At 32.9% G+C, this 13,714-nt stretch overlaps 1 protein-coding gene across 3 annotated transcripts in view; it reads left to right on the top strand.

The window, feature by feature from the left end:
* GluRIB (Glutamate receptor IB) overlaps positions 1-13,714 on the top strand; it is a 323,616-nt gene that overhangs the window by 289,152 nt on the left and 20,750 nt on the right. For all 3 annotated transcript variants that reach the window (XM_073983938.1, XM_073983939.1, XM_073983937.1), the window contains exons 14-15: positions 6,291-6,535; positions 12,679-13,069. In XM_073983938.1, coding sequence (XP_073840039.1) covers positions 6,291-6,535; positions 12,679-13,069 — 636 coding nt within the window. The remainder of the gene's footprint in view (positions 1-6,290; positions 6,536-12,678; positions 13,070-13,714) is intronic.

The following is a 13,714-nucleotide window of genomic DNA, read 5'->3' as shown; positions in this document are numbered from 1 at the left end:
TTAACATAATTTCAGCCATCAATCATGAATAGTTAATTAAAAAAGTTGAATCAAAATAATAACAACAAAAAGAAGCATATAACATAATAATTCCCATATAAACCATGGTATTTGAACAACCAATAAACAACATAATTCAAACTTTCAACAAAAATGCCAAACCCTTAGTTTGTATTTAATGGTTGGTTGTAACCATGGAGAGAAACACAAAGAAAATGTTTAACTCAGTTTAAGAAATGAAATGAACAGCAAAAATCAAAAATAAGCATATTTTTCACTTTGGTAATTTCAACAAAGGAGCAAAGCAACAACAACTGCAAACTAGGGAAAGGAAATCCAATCACAAGAAAATGGTTAATGCCGGAAAAATTGATGTTCAACACGCTTCATGGAGTTAGTTCCTACCTCCCTATTACTCCCAAAAATTGCTCGTGTCTCCCTTAAACGATATCACATTTGCCCAGCCAAAATAATCTTTATGTTCATAAACATAAATGTAAGTATGTGCATACATACATATGTATATGTATATACATATACGGGTATCTATACATATAAAATTGAAATTTGTTTGTCTGTCTGTTTGTTTGTTTGTTTGTGCCTTATAGACTCGAAAACCGCTGAACAGATCTTACTGAAATGTTTAGGGTACATTGCTACATGGCCTGGAATGAAAATAGGCTATATAATTTTTTGAAATTTCGCATTGATCTGGAGATATAGCATCAAAACCGGAGTTACCTCCAAAAAAATTTAGTTTTTGTATGCAAATATCTTTAGAAGTATTACAGATACACTCTCCAAATTTTGTATGTGTGACGGAATTTGATGTAGAAATAAATTTACTACATTATATTCAAATCTGTTCAGATTTGGATATAGCTCCCACATACATATATTTTCGGCCGATTTCCTTATTTTATGTACCAATCATGCTATTTATGTCCAATTTCAATGAAATTTGGAATGTGTGGCGGAATTTGTTCTAGAAATAAATGTGCCAAATTATATCGAGTTTGGTTCAGATTTGGATATAGCTCCCATCTACATATATTTTCGGCCGATTTCCTTATTTTATGCGCCAAGCACGCTATATATGTCCAATTTCGCTGAAAGTTAGAATGTGTGATGGATATTGGCCTAGAAATATATGTGCCAATTTATTTTGAAATCGGTTCAGATTTGGATATAGCCCCTATATATATTTTTTGCCGATTTCATGTATTTGATGCACCAAACACACTATATATGTCCAAATTCACTGAAATTTGGAATGTGTTACAGAACTTGGTCTAGAAATAAATGTGCCAAATTATATCGAAATCCGTTCAGATTTGGATATAGCTCCCATATATATTTTCGGCAGATTTTCCGCATTTGATGCACCAAACACGCTATATATGTCCAATTTCGCTGAAATTTGGAACGTGTAACGGAATTTGGTCTAGACATAAATGTGCCGAGTTATATCGAAATCGGTTCAGATTTGGATATAGCTCTTATATATATTTTCGGCCGATTTTCCACATTTGATGCACCAAACACGCTGTGTATGTCCAATTTCGCTGAAATTTGGAGGGTCTGACGTAATTTGTTCTAGAAATAAATGTGCTAAATTATATCGAGATCGGTTCAGATTTGAATATAGCTCCCATATATATTTTCAGCCGATTTCCTGTATTTTATGCACCAAGCACGCTATATATGGTAACATGGGGCGCCTTCGCCACGTTTTTGTTCAAAATGTTCTCATACCGACACCGTTAAAGTTTTTTCAAATATTATTTTTGGTACAAATATTAGCATATCTTGACTATAACTTTTGATATATAAATAGTTATAATTTTGTTTTTAAAATATTATTTTTGAGAATTTACAAAATGTGTAAAAAGTGGCAAAGCCACCCCACCCATGGGGCAGCTTCGCCATCGATATTGAACATTCTCCAACGGACTCTAAAACTGTAATTTACCATACTTCTTCCTTAAATATCAACATTATGCAAAAACGGAACATATTTTCTATTGAATAATCAAAAATTATTTTAAAATTCACAAAAAGTAACCGATTCTAGCGGTTAATTGAAGTTAGTGCCTTGAATTTAGGTACAAAAATCATATTATAACTAAAACAAGATACATTTAGGATAATATTTGATTTTAACTTCATATTATAGTGTGGTATATCTATGGTATAACGAATTTAAGTTAAACATGACAAATTTCTAACATCAACCCACCACGCCCCTATCATGGCGTAGGCACCCCACCCCTTACATATTTCATAATATTAATATATTGACATTTGAATTTGCGTTTTTCATGCGAATTATTGGGATTTATATTCTTCAGTAGTTATCTTTTAACGGTATAAAATGTGTTTTTGATATCACAAAAGGTAAAGAAGATATCACAAAAAATACCTACCATAATTATTTTTCCCAATACCCTGAAAACACAAAACCGCATGCGTCCGCTATCATACCTATGACACAACTGCCAACTTTTGGGAGATGATAGATCTTCATTAAACTCACAATTTTGCCTTTAACGGATTTTTTCTAGCACTTGTGTGTTATAAATACAAATGCATACAAGCAAACAAATTTTTCTCCTACATTTGTTCATGAATATGTTTATGTATTAACATCTGGGTGTATGTGCAGCTTTGCTTGTCTGTATTTCTGTTTTGGGGATATAAAAAAATATGTACTTGAGAATTCCATTGGATTTTAATAAATTGCTTGATTTTACTAGCTCTGAACTTGAGGGGAACTCTCTTGAGATTTCTTTCAACACACAAAAACATTAGAGTGCAGATAAACCTAAGAAATTTGGGTGTTTCTTGAAAAAAAAAGTTCAACAAGTGCTACAAAACTCTGGAAAACCTTACCTTAAAAAACCTAAGCAAGCAAAAATTTGCGTATATTCACAATGGATCACAAAGGAGGCCTTTACAATAAAATGGTAGTCGACTCACTTGGAGAAGGTGTAAACCTTTAAATTTTATCCTACCGGTATGACATTTCTTCCCATATAATTTCACTACACCCCAACGTACACAAAAAACCCCTACAACCTCCTATGTCTATATGTACATTTATGTTGTTTCCTAAGACCCCATGGCTTATTTTCCCCCCATTTACACATAAAACGGAAACTGCCATTCAACATAAGCGGATGTAGGTTCATGTTTGTCGTGTACTCTGTTGCTGCTCCTGTTGATGATGATGACGACTACCAACGCCAGCAGTAGAGAAGCAAATTAAATTAAAATGATCTTCAATGCTATGTCAGAACATTGAAATAGGGACAACATCACACAACAAAAAACTGCTAAAGAGTTTGACTCTTTGGTATTTTTTATTCATGTCTGGCTTTTGTTTTGGTACTCTATTCCCACCACCCCCAACTCAACAAATAATTCCATTTCATTTTCAGTTTTAACATTATGTCGGATGGTTGGTTGGTCGTTAGGTTACATGGTGTAGGAAATGATTTTCTGCAAATCTTTTCCTTTCTTTTACAGTTGATTGAGGCATACCATTCATTGGTTGGCTCTGTGAGTGTGTGAGTATATACACCAATTTGAATGTTCATTTGTTTATGGTCCAAGAGGCTACACATGACTATATAGGAGCGTTTTCTTCTCCCACCCTTCTCTAACTAATAAGAATTTAATTTAATTTAATGATGATATGTCTGAATGTTGTGTAAATTAGGATATGGCTTTTGTGAGCTTCCTTCTATCTGACTGCGTGTGTTTGGTTTCTACAAGAAAATTTGATAAAGTAATTTTTAATGTAGTCTTCCTATGGAATTTTCCATTCCCTTGTTTTGGAAAAATTACCATAAAACTCCTTAAATTAAATACACATCAAAGTATTTCTAATTAAATGTTTTATGTTCAGCAAGGCCAACAAATGTACGTACACATTTACATACAGACATTTCAATGGCATTTTGATAATAAAAGACGTATCACTTGGTAAGACAAAAAAAAATGTAAATTAAATTTACAAGTTCATACCATGACAACATATCAAGGGGTATTTCGTAAATTTGTATTTTTGGTCTAATATTCTTAGAAAATAATTTTGTTTTCAAATTTAAAGAAAAGTTTCAATATTTTTCTTAAACGTTTTTAAAGAGAATTTTTTCAGGAAACCAAATAGGTAAATTTAAGGGACATAGTTTTTTAAGGAATAATTTTAAGAAACTAGATTTAACAAAAATAACTTTCCACACACTAAAGGTGTTCCTGAATTTTTAAAGAATATTTTCTCAAACACTAAAAGTGCTCGTGGATTTTTAAAGAATATTTTCTCAAACACTAAAAGGGCTCGTGGATTTTTAAAGAATATTTTCTCAAACACTAAAAGGGCTCGTGGATTTTTAAAGTATATTTTCTCAAACACTAAAAGGGCTCGTGGATTTTTAAAGAATATTTTCTCAAACTCTAAAAGGGCTCGTGGTTTTTTAAAGAATATTTTTTCAAACACTAAAAGGGCTCGTGGATTTTTAAAGAATATTTTTTCAAACACTAAAAGGGCTCGTGGATTTTTAAAGAATATTTTTTCAAACACTAAAGGGGCTCGTGGATTTTTAAAGAATATTTTTTCAAACACTAAAAGGGCTCGTGGATTTTTAAAGAATATTTTCTCAAACACTAAAAGGGCTCGTGGATTTTTAACGGATATTTTCTCAAACACTAAAAGGGCTCGTGGATTTTTAAAGAATATTTTCTCAAACACTCAAAGGGCTCGTGGATTTTTAAAGAATATTTTCTCAAACACTCAAAGGGCTCGTTGATTTTTAAAGAATATTTTCTCAAACACTCAAAGGGCTCGTGGATTTTTAAAGAATATTTTCTCAAACACTAAAAGGGCTCGTGGATTTTTAAAGAATATTTTCTCAAACACTAAAAGGGCTCGTGGATTTTTAACGGATATTTTCTCAAACACTAAAAGAGCTCGTGGATTTTTAAAGAATATTTTCTCAAACACTAAAAGGGCTCGTGGATTTTTAAAGAATATTTTCTCAAACACTAAAAGAGCTCGTGGATTTTTAAAGAATATTTTCTCAAACACTAAAAGGGCTCGTGGATTTTTAAAGAATATTTTCTCAAACACTAAAAGAGCTCGTGGATTTTTAAAGAATATTTTCTCAAACACTAAAAGGGCTCGTGGATTTTTAAAGAATATTTTCTCAAACACTAAAAGGGCTCGTGGATTTTTAAAGAATATTTTCTCAAACACTAAAAGGGCTCGTGGATTTTTAAAGAATATTTTCTCAAACACTAAAAGGGCTCGTGGATTTTTAAAGAATATTTTCTCAAACACTAAAAGGGCTCGTGGATTTTTAAAGAATATTTTCTCAAACACTAAAAGGGCTCGTGGATTTTTAAAGAATATTTTCTCAAACACTAAAAGGGCTCGTGGATTTTTAAAGAATATTTTCTCAAACACTAAAAGGGCTCGTGGATTTTTAAAGAATATTTTCTCAAACACTAAAAGGGCTCGTGGATTTTTAAAGAATATTTTCTCAAACACTAAAAGGGCTCGTGGATTTTTAAAGAATATTTTCTCAAACACTAAAAGGGCTCGTGGATTTTTAAAGAATATTTTCTCAAACACTAAAAGGGCTCGTGGATTTTTAAAGAATATTTTCTCAAACACTAAAAGGGCTCGTGGATTTTTAAAGAATATTTTCTCAAACACTAAAAGGGCTCGTGGATTTTTAAAGAATATTTTCTCAAACACTAAAAGGGCTCGTGGATTTTTAAAGAATATTTTCTCAAACACTAAAAGGGCTCGTGGATTTTTAAAGAATATTTTCTCAAACACTAAAAGGGCTCGTGGATTTTTAAAGAATATTTTCTCAAACACTAAAAGGGCTCGTGGATTTTTAAAGAATATTTTCTCAAACACTAAAAGGGCTCGTGGATTTTTAAAGAATATTTTCTCAAACACTAAAAGGGCTCGTGGATTTTTAAAGAATATTTTCTCAAACACTAAAAGGGCTCGTGGATTTTTAAATAATATTTCTCTAGTTAGAGAATAGTTTTCATGCACAAAACGGATCAGTCCATATTCACAATATTCTTTCGGAGCTTATGGAGCCCATCTATGCTTTTTCAAAGGTGTTAAACCTTCAAAGTACATCCTCAACATCTCTGTTATATTTTAATATTTACAATTCTTTCTTTCTGTCCCCCCATGATATTTACATTAACAATTATTTACAACAATATTTTTCTTTATTTGTTTTTTTCTCTTTCTTTTTCCACAGAGATCACAAATCGGTTTACACAACAAAATGTGGGAGTACATGAACTCACACAAACATGTCTTTGTCAATACTTACGACGAGGGTATACGACGTGTCCGTACCTCAAAAGGCAAATATGCCCTGCTGGTGGAATCGCCAAAGAATGAATATGTAAATGCCCGAGAACCCTGCGATACAATGAAAGTGGGACGTAATCTGGATACGAAAGGTTTTGGTATAGCAACACCGATTGGATCACCGCTCAAGTGAGTAAATCCCCCCACATACATACACACCTAGTGGCGAAGAAAACGACATTTGAATCCTTTGCTGTCAGTGTAGTTGTTTTTATGTAATTCCAAAAATTTGGATGGTTCGGAGATGGAGAAACACAAGTGAAAAAGTGTAATAGGATTATAAGGCAATAAATATTTTATATGGTAGTGGAAACCGAAGACAGGAACAGGACATCAAATATGGACATGGCCCTTACATCCCATATTTCGTTCCTTTGTCATGTTATTTTTAAGCTCCGAATATTAGCTGAAGCATTGTTGAGGAATGGAAATGAGAGAATGGGCTCTTTTTTGATTATTTCTTTTCAGACATGAGAGAGATTTCATGGTGTAAAGATTTTCATGTTCCATACAACGTATGAACGATTTTAATTAATTCATTCCTTTTTATGTTAGTATTCCGCTTGTTCGGCTTTGATATACTTTTTATTTATTTCAAGGTAATATCTCGTGTCCTATCGGACTGTAGGGGTTGCTTGGTAATTTTGTTTATTGATTGATTGTATTGAATTATTTAATAATGTTATATCATCGCGTTAAGTTTTTAATTTTTCATGGGTAAAATTTTTAAAGTCGTGGTTTTTTGAAATTTTTTTTTCATGGCTTGGATTTTTAAAAATATTTTTTTAATTTTTGAAAAATATTTTTTTTTATGTAGTGGATTTTTTTAAATATTTTTCCCGGCTTAGATTTTTAAAAAATATTTTTTTTTTTCATTTCGTGGATTGTGTAGATTTTTTTTAAAAACATTGCGTGGATTCTTTTTAAAAATATTTTTTCATGGTGTGAATTTTTAAAGAATATTTTCCACACACTAAAAGAGCTCGTGGATGTTTAAAGAATATTTTCCACACACGAAAAGGGCTCGTGGATTTTTAAAGAATATTTTTCCAAACAGAACAAGGTCTCCTGGATTTTTAAAGAATAGTTTTCTAAACAGAACAAGGGCTCGTGGATTTTTAAAGAATATTTTTCCAAACAGAACAAGGGCTCCTGGATTTTTAAAGAATATGCTTTCATGAAATGATTTTTTTTAAAAATATATATTGTGTGGGTTCTCTCTAAAAGTATAATTTCATTGCGTAGATTCTTTTTATACCCTCAGCCTTTAGGCTATGAAGGGTATATACACTTTCATACGGGCAAAATGTGCCTCATCGAAATAATGGTTTTAGACCCCAAGTATGTTTGGACGAAATGTGTTTCAGACAATTTGGAGTCGATTGAGCAATGTCCGTCCGTCTGTCTGTCTGTCTGGCTGGCTGGAGCGCACGATAACTCTCGAAGGGATGAACCGATTCGGTTCAAATTTTGGCTTTCGTAATATTTTGTCCAAACTTAGTTTAAGTTCGAAGATGAGCTATATCGGTCCACTCCTTCCGGTACCTCCCCCACAAAAGTTCGAAAATGTTCGGAAAATTTGTACGCACGATAACTCTTGAAGGGTGTAACCGATTTGGTCTTTACTTTGCACATCGTGAAACTTGTGCCAGACTTAGATAAGGTTTCAATGTGGACTCAATCGGTCCACTCCTTCCCACACAAAATTTCAGAAAAGTTCAGTTCAGTTTAGGGCCTTCTCTCGAATCGCTTTGATTTTTGTTTTAGCAACTTGTATTCACTGCCCTCCATACGGCGGTAAAAGTTTCATCAGGGGCAAAACCTTACTTCCTGAGAAAATAGCCTGAAAGTTTCAAAAAACCCCTATGACACCGTGTGTAGTGGTTGGAGCGCTAGATAACTCTCGAACGGATCTGCCGATTCGATCCGAAATCTGGCCTTCATAATATTTTGTCCAAACTTAGTTTAAGTTCGAAGATAAGCCATATCGGTTCACTCCTTCAGGTACCTCCCCCACAAAAATTCAAAAATGTTCAGAAAAATTGTGCGCACGATAACTCTTGAAGGGACGGACCGATTTGGTCCATTCTTTACGCATCCTAATATATCTACCAGATATAGATCAGGTTTGAATATGGACTATACTTGCCCATTCCTTCGGGTACCTCCCACACAAAATTTCGGATAAGTTCACTTTAAGACCAGCTCTTGACTAACTTTGATTTCTGATGAAGCAACATGCAATTGCTGACTCAATTACAACGGTAAAAGTTTTTCAGTGGCAAGTCCATACTTCTTGGGAAAACAGCCCGAAAGTTGTAAAAACCCCCTGTGGCACCATATGTAGTAGTTGGAGAGCATAATAACTCTCGAAGTGATAGACCAATTTGGTCCAAAATTTTGCCTTCGTCATATTTTTTCCAAACTTAGTTTAGCTTCTAAAATGGCCCATATCGGTCCTCTCCTTAGGATACCTCCTCCACAAAATTCAACATTTGTGTCCAAGTGCAGTTTAGGGTCTGTTCGGAGATCCTTTGGAAATGTATATGATGTACAGCCATATTATGTTTTCCGTGGACAAGTCCATGCTTCCTTGCATACTGCTCCAACAGGTGTACCATGACCCACTGAAATTACTAGTGGGCGCGATATTTATAGAAAAGATATGTCTCTTAAAATAAGATCCGCTTCCGTAATGCACTATGTCGGTTCATTCCCTTTAATCCTAATCCACGTTTTTGTCGGCAAGTTAAAATGTCCACAAAGTGCCACAAAATTCTGAAAAGGCCCTAAATACATTCGATGAAAGTTCCAATTCAAATAGGCTGAGGGTATATCTCTGTCGGCAAAGCCGACTGATACTTTTTTACTTGTTAAAGAATATTTTCCACACACTAAAAGGGCTCGTGGATTATTAAGGAATATTTTTCCAACCACTCCAAGGTCTCGCGGATTTTTAAACAATATTTTCCAAACAGAACAAGGGCTCGTGGCTTTTTAAAGTATATTTTTCCACACACTAAAAGGGCTCGTATATTTTTTAAAGCATATGTTTCCACACACTAAAAGGGCTCGTGGATTTTTTAAAGAATATGTTTCCAAACGCTAGAATGCCTCGTTAATTTTTTTCTCGAGTCGTGGATTTTTTTAAATATTTTTCTAATGTCGTGGATTTTTTAAATATTTTTCTCATGTCGTGAATTTTTTCAAATATTTTTCACATCGTAGATTTTTAAAATCTTTTATTTTCATTTCGTGAATTTTTTTAAATATTTTTCTAATGTCGTGGATTTTTTAAATATTTTTCTCATGTCGTGAATTTTTTTTAATATTTTTCACATCGTAGATTTTTAAAATCTTTTATTTTCATTTCGTGAATTTTTTTAAATAAGTTTTCATAGCGTGGATTTTTTAAACAATATTTTTTCATAGCTTGGATTTTTAAAAAATATTTTTCTTATGTCGTGGATTTTTTTATTTCGCGGATTTTTAAAAATATTTTCTTTTTTATTTCGTGGATTGTTTAGATTTTTTTAAAAAATATGTTTTCATGCCATGGATTTTTTTAAAAATATATTTTCATTGTGTGGATTCTATTTAATATTTCATAGCGTGGATTTTTTAAAAATATTTTTACGTGGCGTGGATTTTGTAAGGAATATTTTTTTATAGCGTGGATTTTTTAAAAATACTTTTATTAGGCGTGGATTTTGTAAGGGATATTTTTTATGGCGTGGATTTTTTAAAAATACTTTTATTAGGCGTGGATTTTTTAAGGGATATTTTTTATGGCGTGGATTTTGTAAGGAATATTTTTTATGGCGTGGATTCTTTATAAATACTTTTTTATGGCGTGGATTTTTATAAATACTTTTTTCATGACCTGGATTTTTTAAAAAATATTTTTTCGTGAATTGGATTTTTTAAAAAATATTTTTATGGCCTTGATTTTTAAAAAATATTTTTTCATGACCTGGATTTTTTGTGGAATATCTTTTCATGTCCATTTTTCAATGCCCTGATTTTTTAAGAAATATTTGTTCATGGCTTGGAGTTTTAAGGAAAACTTCTTCATCTTTTAAGGCATATTTTTTCATGACCTGGATTGTTTAAGGAAAATTTTTTTAAGGCCTGGATTTTTTAAGGAATATTTTTCATGACTTGCATTGCTTGAGGGAAACTTTTTATTGTCTGGAGTTTTTAAGGAATAATTTTTCATTGCCTGGATTTTTTAAGGAACATTTTTTCATGGCCTGGATTTGTTAAGGAATATTGTTTCATGGCCTGGATTTTTTAAGGAATATTTTCTTATGGCATGGATGGCCTGGATTTTTTAAGGAATATTTTAAAGCCTGGATGCCCTGGATTTTTTAGGGATAATTTTTCATTGCCTGGATTTTTAAGGAATAATTTTGCATGGCCTGGATTTTTAAGAAATATTTTTCATGACCTGCATTGCTTGAGGAAAACTTTTTATGGCCTGGAGTTTTTAAGGAATAATTTTTCATTGCCTGGATTTTTTAATTAATATTTTTCATGGCCTGCATTTGTTAAGGAATATTGTTTCATGTCCTAGATTTTTTAAGGAATGTTTTCTCATGGCCTCGATTTTTAAGGAATATTTTAAACCCTGGATGGCCTGGATTTTTAGGGACTATTTTTCATTTCCTGGATTTTTTAAGGAATAATTTTTCATGACCTGGATTTTTAAAGAATATTTTTTCATGGCCTGGATTTTTAACGAATATTTTTTTATGGTCTTGATTTTTAAGGAATATTTTTTCATGGTCTGGATTTTTTAAGGAATATTTTTTCATGGTCTGGATTTTTAAGGAATATTTTAATGCCTGTATTTGAATATTTTAATGCCTAAATGTTTGAGGAATATTATTCTATGGTCTGGATTTTTAAAGAAAAATTTTTTCATGGCCTGGATTTTTAAGGAATATTTTTTAATTGCCTGGATTTTTAAGGAATATTTTTTCATGGACTGGATTTTTTAAGGAATATTTTTTAATGCCTGGATGGTCTGAATTTTTTAAGGAGTATTTGTATGCGTATATGTCCTGTATTTTTCATGTTTTAAGAAATATTTTTTCATGGAATACTTGTTGATGGTCTGGATTTTTTATGAATTATTTTTCACTTATTTCCAGATTGTTTAGAGTTTTCCTTCAATTTTATATGGTTCCCTTTATGTAGCTTTCATTAGTGGCGTCACCTGATTTCTTGTTCCTTCTTCTACTTAAAAGTTATTCACAAACTCAGAAGGGTGTTTACGATTCGTGACCATCAAGCACCTCACAACTTTTTCTTATTTGCTATTTGAACTAAAAATGTTTTTCTCTCCATGCAACTTCTTTATTGTCCTTGCTATGTCACATGTACAAAGATCATCAATTAAAATAAGAATTTTTTCTCGTTTCATTTCTACAATTTGCTGCGTATTCATTTGGAATGCCTTTCTTACTGACTGACTGCCTGCCTGCCGCCGCCTGCCTATGTAAAATTAACGTTTTGTACATTTTCTGCTGCCTCTGTGTACTTCATCTCATCCATGTGGAATAATACATGATGATTTTTATGCTGGTGGGGTGCCTTGACAAAAATGAAAATCATAAATTCATATGTGTATTGTCATCAACATGATGAAATTGTACTGCCACCTCTACTACCACCACCACCACCCCTACTCATTTCGCATGCTATCAACCAACTACGAAATGGCCTGGTGTAAACCCATGATATGGCTTGGTGTCTTACTGATGACTTCCAACAAAACCTATTGTTATTCATCATTTACATCCAATGTTCTTTCACAATATTCGCCATGGTTGGAATGGTGGTCATCAACATCCATGTCCTCGCTGTGGCACAACAAACATAAAAAAATCACAAAACATCAACAACATCATTATTTTGGCTGGGGCCATCACCAACACCACCTCCACGCTGGACATTGACAACAAAACAATTGTAATTTTCATTGGGTTTTTCTTTGGCGGGTCATTGCACAAAATAACTACAACGATGGCAATAACTGCTACAACAACAACAACACCAACACCGACAACTTGCAATGTGCCTTTTGTGTGTGTGTTTCAACAATTGCTGCTGGCCTCACTCCATTTGACTGGCTACACTGCAATTACTATTACCACGTATTGTTCACAATCATCTGGCGCAAACTTCACGACAACAACAACAACAACGACTGCCTTCGGAATCAACTGTGCTGCACTACTACCTCCAACATTGCTTACATATCCCAGGGATCCAATTAATTTAGCCGTACTATCGCTAAAGGAAAACGGCGAACTGATAAACTTGCACAATAAATGGTGGTATGACAAAACCGAATGTAACCTCAACAAGGACAATCAGGAAACGTCACACAATGAATTATCACTTAGCAATGTAGCTGGTATTTTCTACATACTGATCGGTGGACTATTGGTGGCCGTCTTTGTGGCCATCATAGAATTTTGTTTTCGCAGCAAATCATCATCAGCGTCCGGACCAGGAGCTGCCAAAGCGAATGGTTCAATGTTAGGTTCCACATCATCGTCAACACATCAAAGAAATTCACTGTCGGATGCCATGCATTCCAAAGCGAAATTGACTATTCAAGCGAGCAGAGAATATGATAATGGACGTGTTGGGGTAAGTCATTTTTAGCATTTTGTTTGCTTTTTTTCTTTTGATGTTCTCTTTCCCATTTCTCTTTAGTTAAAATAAAATAGAAGAATTAAATGAAAACAACATAAGGGTGGGAGGTTAAGTTATTTATATGTACTTTATCCATATTATTTGAATAACGTAGATACTTTATTTACATTATTTTGATAACGTAGATACTTTATCCACGTTATGTTGATAATGTAGATACTTTATCCACTTTACTTGAATAACTTACGCACTTTATCAACGTTAAATTGTTAATAGTTTAGATACTTTATCCACGTTATTTATCCGCATTAGTTGGATAACATAGATACATTATCGACGTTATTTGGATAACATAGATACATTATCCACGTTATTTGGATAACATAGATAATTTATCCACGTTAGGTACTTTATCCGCGTTAGTTGGATAACTCAGAAACATTATCCAAGTATCTATTTTGTTTGGATAACATAGACACTTTATCCACGTTATTTGGAGAACATAGATACTTTATCTACTTTATTTGGATAACATAGATAATTTACTTATTTGAATAACATAGATACTATATCCATGTTATTTGGATAACATAAATGCTTTATCTACGTTATTTGCATAAGATAGATACTTTTTCCACG

This window comes from Musca autumnalis, unplaced genomic scaffold (genome assembly GCF_047663935.1).
Source record: "Musca autumnalis isolate F117 unplaced genomic scaffold, ASM4766393v1 scaffold_4, whole genome shotgun sequence".
NCBI lineage: Eukaryota > Metazoa > Arthropoda > Insecta > Diptera > Muscidae > Musca > Musca autumnalis.
Note: the sequence above shows the minus strand (reverse complement) of the source record. Positions and strands in the feature narration are given on the sequence as shown.